At 31.5% G+C, this 12,457-nt stretch overlaps 1 protein-coding gene across 1 annotated transcript in view; it reads left to right on the top strand.

The window, feature by feature from the left end:
• Nucleotides 1-12,457, top strand: part of LOC143912404 (uncharacterized) — a 168,404-nt gene that overhangs the window by 125,718 nt on the left and 30,229 nt on the right. The window contains exons 3-4 of the mRNA XM_077431680.1: nt 2,519-2,622; nt 4,980-5,167. Coding sequence (XP_077287806.1) covers nt 2,519-2,622; nt 4,980-5,167 — 292 coding nt within the window. The remainder of the gene's footprint in view (nt 1-2,518; nt 2,623-4,979; nt 5,168-12,457) is intronic.

Here is a 12,457-nt window from a genome sequence, read left to right as displayed (position 1 = left end):
CAATATTGCGCAAGTGCGTTGTGCGTGCGGCAGTGAAAAGGTTAGAAAACGATCCGACACTCGGATCACGTGCGCGGTTGCCCCTAATCTGGGGTCACCGAAAACGTCTAGAATTTATTTTTATTTTTATTTTTCTGCGTGGAAATACAGCGGCCCAAACTACTCCGGACCCCACAAACACACACCCACCTGCCCGAGCCCTTTTCGAAAATAAAAATAAAAATTGAGGTTAGGATGCCGGTAGTTTTTCCCGGCCGAATAAAACGATTGTAAATTCGCGTGTTTATGCGTAACACCCGCGCGTAAGTAAGTTTTTCGTTAACCGTGTTTTTTCACTTTTTATCATCGGGTGAAAATTCTCTGAACGTTTATTGTGATGCCGGATAAACATTCTGCGCACTCCGTATATGGATTTACAAAAATATACGAGAATACTATTGATAAAAAAAATCATTCAGACATACATATATGTGGGTGTTTAAATTATTCAACTTGAATTATCCTTACTTTATACTATAAATTTCAAAGTTTACTTGAATTTGTGTAGCTTATTTACAAGCTTTGCTAGTTCAGTGAAATTTCTGCTCATAAAAAAATTGTGATATGATTTTGAACCACTTCCACTCTTTAGGTCGCTTTTATATTTTACCGATCACAGATTACCTAAACACAATCTGCTTTAGATCGTCGACTTTAGATAGTCTTTATTTAATATTATGTATTAGATGTGTTATGAGCATTTATAAGAATTGTAAATAGGCTTTTGCTATTATGCTGTACATTAACATTAGAATAATATAATACTATGATTACTAACAAAATTAAATTAAAATTGTAAAATAGAAAATGATCGGTAGATCAGTAGCTATTAAGATAGATATAAGATGTATTGTGAACATCATTTAGTAATAATAAAAAGCATTTAAAAATCAAAAAAATATATATTTTACTAACAATGAAGTAAGCTAATGTCTCCGACATGAAGTATAATCACACTGAGTTTAATTACGTTTTTTACTTCCCAGAGTGGTGACTAAAGATTGATCATTACTAAGTTTGACCCACTGAATATAAATATGAAAATAATTTTTGTCGGCTTACTCTCGTTTGAGAGATATGAGCGTTTAAATTAATAATAAAAAAAAGTTCAATTCAACGATTTTATATATGTATATATAATGTAATTTAAATTCATGATGTTTATAAATATACTAGTGTTTTGCCTGATCAAATATCATCGCATGGGTTATGTCATATTTAGGGGCTTGCTACAAATGATTGCAAACCACCCGGCTGCATGCTCATTTCGATTGAATTTTAACTGTTTGAATTTTAGCATGCACGAAAGACGAGATATTCATGGCGTTGCCCAGATGACATTTCGATGTACATTGATGAATGGCAATTCTTAAAACTGAGTTAGATCTTTCTGGCAAGTTTAAAATGGCAAAAACCGAGACAAAAGTATGAAATAAGCATGCGGCGAAATAAGCATGCGCCCGCTTGGTTTGAAATCGTTTGTAGTGCAGGGGAAAATAATTAATAAAAAAAAAGTTTTTTAAAAACAAGCCTCTTCTATATTTTGTATATAAAATTAAGACAATAAAACAAATAATATATTGTTAGTATTTTCAAGTAATAATAAATCACAATCAATAGAAAAAAGCATCCAACTATAGATTCCATTACTCACTTTTGGCACAACCATGCTAGATTTTAAAGATAAAGACTGCAAAAGAACATTTTTAAACCCTCATATCTCTCAAAGGACACCAAACCAATAAAATATATTGTCATATTTGAATTCAGTTAATTAGTTTCCATTCCGATAAATTTTTTTGTTGCATTGTCATTAAAAAATTCATTGAAAATTACATCTGAATATATGTATGTATATATGATCAGATCTAAGCGATGACAACCAGCTGTTCAAATGCAGCTTTCTACCACTCCTTCTACCGTAGCTTTCTACCACGGCTTCTACTTAAAAGTTACTTTTTTCTCTCTCATTTATGTACTGTCATCTTATATAAACTAATATTACCAGATTTTTAATTGAAATAATTTTGGCTTTATATTTTGATTTCTGCATTTTTTAAAAGCGATGATGTTTCAAATGAGCTCGGTTTATTCTGAATTATAAATTTTTCGTAAATATTTTTCATTACGCCCAGAAAACAAAATAATTAAAGATGAAAAACGTTTTCTTTAGCAACAGCTTGATTTTATTCATTTTCGCCTAATTGGGTCAAGAAGATTCACAAGAGAAATACTTATTCAATTTATCCTGCGGATACATTTATCGGCGTCAACAAGATTTTCTTTTTCTCTTCTGCCCCGGAGCCAATCAAAAGAGACTCTGAATTATTCAAGGGTCGTGTAAATCTCGGCTAGTGGTACTATTCTACCCTAGTAACTATTTCCCCAGACCGTAACAATTAAACCTTAGGTAGCAGATAGTGGGTGTGTGAAGATTTTTCTTTTTTTGTGGCGTGTTATTTATTTTTATGTTTTTCAGGAGGAGAGAGGGGTTGTTTTCTCACTGGAGACCATATACAAAGGAGCTGACCAACTCTCTGATTTCAGCCCCTTCTTTGGATCACCCTACAATACTACAGACAGGTATTTTATTCATTTTTTTAACTCTAATTTTATAAACGTACTCTAAATAAATTTAAGCATTCAATAATAACTTCTTTATATGAGCTGCTATATTTAAAAGTGGCGGAAGTCTAATTTTCACTGCCAAAACACTATTTCAGTTTAAATTAAATCACAAATTGTTATCATTTCTTTAAATTAGATATGTCCAAAATTTTGAAACAACAAACGTATTACAGGCCACCAGTATTTTTAAATAATGTAACGCAAATGTATTGTTATTTTTTAAGATATTTCCCGAAATGAAGAAAAGTGGACTTTCAAATTATAATGGCTCATATAACAAATAAATCAAAATATAGTTTCCACTCCATACTTAAATATATATATATATGTATATATAATGCGAAATGACAGAAAGCTCAATACAAATTATTTCTTTTATATCTCGAATTTCAACAGAGCGAAAGTAACTCAATTAGCGCATAAACTCTCCGCCGTTTGCCGTTCCCATCGAATTTTCGCTTTCAATCATTTTCATTTTCTTTTTTCCCCTTGTTCCGGTTTAACCTTGCGAGGAAAATCATAGGCGTCGATGCGAAAAGAATCTTAATTATCCCAAAACGACACAGGGTCGATTCGAACAATGTCTCCAATATTATATACCTTTGTGTATACATTTAAATATGTACGTATGTATATTGAAACGTGTATTCTAAGGGAATGTAGAATTTAAGTAAGCTTTGAGAGCTTTATTTGGCAATAAAAATTAAACGAGATCAATCGCGCCGAATTAAATGGACCAATGAACGTTAATTCTGTATGCAAATCCACGAAAGCTCAATGCGGCTATTTTGCCGTAAGTATTTAATTAACAATTATACCTATATTATTCCTTATTTTATAAACATGTATTTGTGAGAATGCCGACAATCCAATAATCTGATAACTATTTTATATTTATTTAAATAATTCATGGGTTATTTTAATACCAATATTCTCTCATATCAAATTTTACAGAGAATATAAATCGTACAATCCAATTTAATTGACCCTGTTTTAATTATTTAAAATCATATTGTAGATGTTTGAATATTATTTCATATAATATTTTAATTATTTACATACAGTGAAAGCTTTCAAATTATTAAATGGTATATTATTTTATAGAAGTATTCAAAAATTTAAATAATCCTTTGAATATCCTCTCAACCTACAGTAAAAACTCTCACGTAAAAGCTAATACTCTCAGATTTCGAAATGAAACATCATATAAGAAAATAAGAGACATATTGAGTGGCAAAAGCTGTGAATATTTAACTAAATCAATTAATAACTGTATATATATGTATGTATATATGTAGTTAATGTTTTTTTTTGTAATTCTTCATTTGTATGATATTTAGTTTTTAAATTTCGTTTTATTTTCCTCTTCATTTGTTATTCCTATTTATTCGTTTGTTATTTTTTTCTTATAACCATGTTATATTGTAAGGTAATATAAAACTACTTAATAAAATAATAAAATATATAAATATGTATTTGTATATTATATATTTCTCGTCAAATATCTTTAGTGATAAATGAAAGCATCTCCTGCAGCTTTTTATTATAATCTTATTACTGGAGATTTACATATTTGGAATACTTTGATTTCATGTTTCATTTAGCGAATAGAATGATCAGTTTAGCATTTATTTAGTTAAGACATATTTTTCAATCAATAGTAATTATAAAATACATGTAGTTCAAAGCTAATGGTACAAATAGAAAATGACAATTACTATTAGATAGGAGTAATATGAGTGAGCATTACCATTAATTGTGAATTTTTAACCGGTCTCTACTAATGATATATGATTTGTGGATTCATTTTATGTACATATAGACATAATTCAGTATAGGATTTTGCAATCAATTCAATTAAACTATTGATCAAAGCCTAAGCCAAATTACACCAACCAGCGAACAGTCCCGTCTCAAAAGCTCCGAAGCTTCGACTAGCCTGAAATCGAATTTCAGCCTCCCGAATTTCGTCCTGGCAAATTCCTAGGGGTCTTACCATCCTCGAGAGTGATCGAAATGCAATATCGCTTTATTGCACCACAGTCGACTCTGCACGGATTCCCAGAAGGGGGTTGGAAAGGGGAGGTCGCCAGTTAACAGGTGGAGGGGTCTTCACGCCATGAATTACAATGCCTGGCACTTTATTAAATTGCGATTGTTCGCTCGCGATTTTCAAATTGAAATTCTGGCCGACGCCCGTCCGCCAAATTACCATTTATATGAATTCAGTGCCTACGTTTTTATTCGACCCGAGCGAAAATCGTTCCCAAAAAACATGATTTATTTTTTTTATTTTTCATTGTTCATTTCAGACAAGTGAATCTGACGATACCGAACAGTCTGCATCCGTGTTTTGTAGCGAGACCACGCACGAGAACGGGTGCCCTGGCACCCAAAGGGTTAATAGTCTTCGCGCGCTCCACATTGGGACGACTCAAAGCAATCGCAGCGCCGAAGACATGGTCTGCAGAAATCGAATCCACAGTCCAACACGAACTAGGTATGTAAAATTTTATTTAAAAAATAAATAATTAAACTATTCAACGTCTTATCAGTGTAGAAATTGATCGTTTTTAGCGATATTTCATTGTAAAAAAGCCGTCGGGAACTTTGACAATGAAGCTCTGAATTATGAATTGACCGCTGCCGGCTAAATTGCAACCTAAGCCGACAACAAAAGCCTCCCATTGTAATGCAAATGTGAATCTGTAAAATACAATGGACCTTCCAACCTTTTGTATCCATAAAAATTACTTGCACGCTTTGTCGGATAATTTAAATTTGATTATGAGACCCTTTTTACTCGCCTGCGCGAATACCCATATCAATCATTCGATACTTTGTCGAATACGATATTTCGGGTTGAATTTTATTTTTTGTTTTATTTTCACTCTGTGTGTACTTTCTCCCTCCACACTAATTGCTGGAAATTTTATTATAAAATATTCGTTTGTGAATAGTGAATTATGGCCATACCTAAACGCGTGGTGAATTATTAACCGAAATACTTTATTGTCCCTTCAATAATAGTAGCTATTAAACATAATACATCAATTTAAATACAGCATTTATTATATCGAAATAATTCCAAGACACATTTCCAAGATTAATATTATAATTTAAACATATATTCAATAAAAAATGTATAAGAGAAATATAAAATGAAAGCGTATATTTTTGAAATATCTAATAACATTTTGCGTATTGAAGTATTATTCAAATAATATTAAATTTTCAATGTAAATATAAAACCTTTTCGTTAAAATAGCGACTATTTTATAAAAAGAGCACTACTCGTAATTTTTCATACATATTAAACAAATTCAATATTGACATTTCATTTAATACATGAATCGTTTTTATGATTCTAATAAACTGATCCTGTATACATATGCATATGTATTTATTAATGGTTATCTAGAATAACCAACTAACTTAGAGACTTCTTTGCAAAAAAAAATGAGAAACGTATTATGTGTATTAGCTGTTTTTCAGCAACAGCAAGTGATTAATATATTTTTTTGATTTTTATATGCTTTTTAGTAATACTAAATTATGTTTACAACGCATCTTATATCTATTTTAATAGCTCCTGATCTACTGATAATTTTCTATTTAACAATTTTATTTTATTTTTGTTAATGATAATAGTATAATATTCTTCTAATTTTAATGTACAGCATAACAGAAAAAAGAGCTCGAAAACCTAACAAAAATATATGGTTTGTTCGATACACTATAATATCAAAATATTATGTTAAATGCTTAACATCTTTCAAAGGGTCAAAATATTATCAAATAATGGACCGGAATAGTAGGATCTGTTTATCATAGATCTTACGATATACTTTAACAAAGATTTTCTTTTCAAATATGATGTAAAAATGTATTATATAGTAATAATAAACATAAAATAATTTAACGTTATAAAAAGTATAATAAAATTAAATGAGTCGCTTAAATAAAAATGATCAACTCAGCATTTAAAATAGCTCGAACAACCGAGCTTTTACAAAGTTAAATAGACCGCAAATATTGGCCCCAAAATTTCCGCTCATTTTCCACCCAATTTCAAGTTAAGGGAAAACTTTCGAATCGACCGACGAATGCAACCGAATCGAAATTTTCTGAAACAATCGAACGTGGCAAAAGTCATCGAAGCTCGCTCGATCGTGCACACGATCCAGAATCGAATTTATGAACGGGAAAAGCCCGGGAAAATCGGCTTATCGCCGTTTTGTATTCGCGCCGATATCTGAAGAGCGACGCTATCGCGAATTATCGTCTTCGTCGAGGAAAACCGGAACTCGCAAGCTTACGCGTGTTTATCTTCCGGCACTTCCGGATTTTCGCGAGATTTCGCCTAACAAACATCGCGCTTACGCATCGCAAATTAAATAAAACCGCTTAAATTCACATTACAAGCCACAGTTGGTGCGAGACAATGGATTTTGAACCCACTCGGAGCTAAGGGGTGATGGGTTAAAATGTGCACGAAAATTAGGCATAGTTGTATATCAGTGAAATATTTTCGAATTTATCGCGTGACAAATTAAAATTTACGATGAAAATTTATTATACATATGTACATACATACGTGGTCGTAAAAAATATGACACAAAAAATACGGCACAGCCATGTGTTGAACAAAGCCTTACGTTGTTGCGTAACGTCAAACGTTTCATAAAACACACATCGTATTTCAACGTTTGAATTTTATTATTAAAAGTATACAAAGCTTTTCGTTTTAATATCGAAAACTTTAGACAATATGTCTACACGGTATTTCAATATTATGAAAATATTGGTGACGCTTTTTAATACATACTGTAATCGTGTGTCAAAATACAAAACGATGTTCATAAATTTGATGTTTAATTCATTTCCATTAATTTTTTTTTATAAATAATAAAAAATTTTCTATTTTGGATTATAGTAAAATTTATTACCTTTAAATATCATAGCCAGCAGCATAGCTCGGTCGTTAAGCTTCTGTTCAATCCCATTAGCTGACCTCGATTGAAAAGAATTTTACTGAGTATATCTGTAGTGCTGCTGGTCAGACCTGGATTTGTGACTCCAGGTTGATCGTTTCCTATCAGAGTTTGCCAATTTTCTCTGATTTCATTGTTGAAACGGTTCCCGGAAAAAAAATTGGCTAAAATCCTTCCTACCTACTATGTCACCACTATTTGAAGTTTGATTGATGCACAATAAAATGTATGTACAATTCATAGATGTCTCGTTAATTTGCGAGTTTTCAATGTCTCGTAATTTAGCGACTTGTACAATTAAAATGCTGTATTGTTTGTAATTGGCCAGGAAGGCGCATTGAGGTTTACCTTTAAGGCCTTCCTGGTATAAAATTTAATAAAATATAAAATAAAATAAAAAAATAAAATATAATATACCTATGTATATATTTATGTATATAAATTTTCAAAAGTTATAAATGTGACCGGGACTTCCATATACATATATATTCTTTTATTTCTTCAAATTAACTGAATGCAGTCTTCATATTCAACGTTTCCCTCATTAAAACCCCTATAAATAATTAAAAAATAAAAATATAGAACAATATCAACAGAAATAATTATTTTTGTCGGAAGCCCTTTCTATAAGGCCTGACATAAGCGATAGAGAGAGGGGGGGGGAATCAGTACGTGCCGCGCTCAACGGTGTGAGAATGATATCCGCCTTGGAAATACAGCTCTGCTTCATCCACTATTATTTCATTTCTTGAACTTTTTTTCTATTATTCAACGCCTAAAACATGATAAAATGATTCTTATAGCTATAATATAATAATTGACTTTTCAGATTTTGCATTATTTTATATTAAAACACACATTTTAAGTAGTTAGCGGAGTTTAGTAACTTAATAACATGTGCTAATTAAAGACGCAGAAAAAAATTTATTATCTATAAAATTTTTGCTTCCTTAAAGCACAAATAATAAAAATAAATAAAAAATCAGCTTCAATTGAAAAAAAACTACGAAAAACCTAATACTTAAGATATTCTTATGATTATGTAAGTCTTTTTTCAACGATTTTAGACAATCGAATTCTTGCCGATATGATTTTATACAAATACGAAATGAAAGCTCATCAATCTTAAATATATTGAATTTATAGAATTGCTCCGAAAAAATATTATTTCTAATAACAATATTTTTATTTAAAAAAAATTATTTAATATTTCGAGAGTAGTTCGTTTAGTTATTGTGCTGTTATTCAATATGTGTCTTCGCCGAAAAAAAGATTATTGTGTTATTTCATGAAATTTTATGATTTATTTTAAATTATTAGAAGAAAATATGAATCACAAGAAAACCATATATAAATGTTGATCGTTCATTCATTGGTAGTCTTTGACTTTCGACAATATTGACACATCCGAGTTTAAATACAGTATTCTCGTTTCATCATATCCAATTTAACATCGAAAGCACATACGCAAATTCTTGGCGGAACAGCCCCTGAAATTTTCCGGTTGCATAGCTTTTCCCGCGAAAACGTACGAGAGGCGAATATTGAGTTAAGAGTTTTCGCGTGGTTCGCGCACGGCGAGCAATAATTTCGACTCGGCAGAGGTGTTCAAAGTTAAATGCGAACTTGAAGTTTTTATCTGAGCGTCGGTGGGTGAGATAGGAATTTATTAAAAGTTATATGTGTGTGTTAAGAGACGACAGGGATGGTAAATTCGGGGGGGGGGGGCCGTTGGCCGTATGTGAGCCTTCCGGATCCCCCTGTACTTGCGATTTAATTTATGCCGAGCCGTTGGGGTACGAAAATGAATTGAATAAGTTTCAAAAGCGATAAGAGCAAACAGGTTCGCCTTTTTGTGCTTCTTTTTTTTTTGTTTTTTAAACACCGGGCCACACTCTCGTTGGTTAATGCGATACGTAATTTAAGGCCTTACTTTGTCGAGGGAAAATTCGAAAAGTTTTTCCAACAATTGTTACGGCCCATTACTTTGCCGACCTGTTTGAGAGGGGCGTGTATGATAAATTTGCTTTCATGGAGAATTTTCGCATTAAAAAGAAAACAATATTCACCGATGAAAAATTTAAATTATCCGACAGGCGCTTTTCAGTTTTTCGCAACTTTTGAAAAATCTAAAAATTTATCATTTATTTACAGAGATTCAGGTCCTTACATAATGCTCAAAAACGCACAGCATACATTTGTTTTTATATATTTTTACATACCTCCTTTACGTTTCACTCACGATTACAATTCAGGAAAAAATTTGCCTCTTATCCGATCGTTTTCATACTTTGCCATATTGCTCATTTTGGTCATCGATATAAATTACACGATATTTTGTAATGATGGATCCTCCATCATTACGATGGTGCAAAAATATCGTGTGAGACGTGTTTGAAATTTGAATTTCTGAAAAGTGCCTGACGTTTGTCCATTTTTTAGTTTTAAACATAGATGGCGGTAGTGAAATAAAATTATTGGTATTTTTGGTGTGTGTTAGTACGGTGACTGGAAAAATGCACTCGAGATAGTTGCACTCTCGAGACATCTAACGTTTAAAGATGCTCAAGGAGAACTAACGCGATAGAATTACACAAAAAAGTGTCAAAGGGTATTTGTATGTTATCCGAGGGTGTTTACCTTTTTTTGTTGAATTCTGTTGCGTAAGTACTTTTTGTGCCCCTTTGAAAATAGGACTTCTCGAAACTGCGCTACTTTTCAGTGCAATTTTGTGCATCTTTCCGGGAACCTGTTAGTACATTGTATGTATGCTGAGTATTTTGGTATTTTTTTGAACACCGTTAGTCCTATCAAACTGAAACTTGGAATCGGAAATCGGAAATAGGTCTTTGTCTTTGGCCAGGAAGGTGCATTGGGTTTACCTGTTAGGCCTTCTTGGTGTAAATTAAAAAAAAAAAAGTATGTAAATGGATCCTCCGCCATTACGATGGTGCAAAAATATCGTGTGAGACACGTTTAATATCTGCCCGGCGAGATAGTCGTCGACGTTTATCCATCGTTTGTTTATTAGTTTTAAACATAGATGGCGGTAGTAAAATGAAATTATTGTTTTTATTCAAAATAATAATTTTATATACAAATTATAGAAGAGGTATGTTTTTAAACAACTTTTGTTTATGTATATATATATTTTTTTTTAAGATTTTGAATTCAATTATCTCCCAAGCCGCTAACCGAATCAGACTGAAAATACCCTAATATTTTTACCTCAACCGGAAGTAGTACTTTTACTCTAGAGAATTGAAGTTTATATATGTTTCAAAAACTTTTAAGTTTATTGAACTGAAATTTCATATCTAGAAGTATAAATATAATACCAAATTATATATAAAATTGTTGAGCATTAGTCAACAGGAAGTGGCAGTTTACTCTTGTTCAATATTTCTTCCAGTATATTTACGACATGTGTCGACATTTAACGGTATGTGTGCTCTTCACGAGAAAATTTAAGTATAATCCTTCTATCAATGTGATGAAAATAAAAAAAAAAACAAAGAGTAATTTTTTCCTCTTAGAAAAGTCAAAAATGACCACACGGTTTTTCCACACCCCTGAACGTTTCAAGTTGAAAATTTATATTTGTATTCTTTGTGTACTGACTTATAATTGAAAACGGTTTGATCAGAATTCGTAATCCGGAAGTAATATATATTTTTTAAAACAGTATTTTATTTTATTCTGACATATAAATAATTGATTATCATAGACAGGCTAATGTCAATTTTGTGTGAAAAATCCACTAATATTTGAACTAAACTAAAATCTGTGGTGTGAGATGGATGAGAGTTGCGCAAAACAGAGACGAGTGGAAACGTGTTGGAGAGGTCTTCATCCAGCAGTGGATGATGAATGGCTGTATGTAGATGATGATCATGAAGTAAGTAATAAATAGTAAAAAAATTCGAAAACATTTTTAAATTCATTATATTAAGTTATAAAATAAATCTAAGAATGTGTGTCAATGCAATGTGTTACTATTTAAACATGGATGCTACATGCTACATCTTTATAATTATTTAATTTCAATTAACTAAAATTGTTCGGCTAATGTCACTTAAAAATTTCAACTTAGAAAATTACGTGAACTCTTTGAAATTTCATTACCGTAAGTGGTTCTCACATGAGTCACTTTCTTACGTTAAAACAAAATTGCCTTACATACATACGTATTAAATTATATATCAGGCTATAAATATCTAATGATAAAACACTTTTTACAAGTACAATACATATTCGAATGCTTTCCTTTACTACGCTTTTATTTAAAAGCATTTTTTACCATTGTGCCATATACGCATTCCATTTCAACATATACAAACGTGTACAACATACGTAAATTTCGTTTCGTTTTTCAGTCGTATCAAAACGTCAAACTCAAAGACTTGCACCCTTTTGATGTAACTTTGATTGATGAAGCTTTTCTCGTAATAGCTTTCGCGTATATCCGTAGATATTTCAATTTGTTTCAAAACACATTCATACGTATATAAAAAGATGAATCATTTTAAAATCTGTATAATATTTCACCGCAAACTTTTCACTTTATGTTAATATTTATTTAAAAAGAATACGTACATATCTTGTTACTATCCCTGGAGTGATCGGGCCTTATTGAATTATATTTTAATGTGTATTCTGACTCTACGGATGACGTCTGAAATTTGCGTCATTCGCCGTGTAATAAATTGTAATATTATTTCACCGCAGCGAGATGATAATGTAAATTTTTTGTTCCTTGGGAAAATTTCAGACGGCAGTTTTCCGCGGGGATTTCG

Source organism: Arctopsyche grandis, chromosome 5 (genome assembly GCF_051622035.1).
Source record: "Arctopsyche grandis isolate Sample6627 chromosome 5, ASM5162203v2, whole genome shotgun sequence".
Taxonomy (NCBI): domain Eukaryota; kingdom Metazoa; phylum Arthropoda; class Insecta; order Trichoptera; family Hydropsychidae; genus Arctopsyche; species Arctopsyche grandis.
The sequence above is the reverse complement of the archived record's forward strand: the minus strand, read 5'-3'. Positions and strand labels throughout refer to the sequence as shown.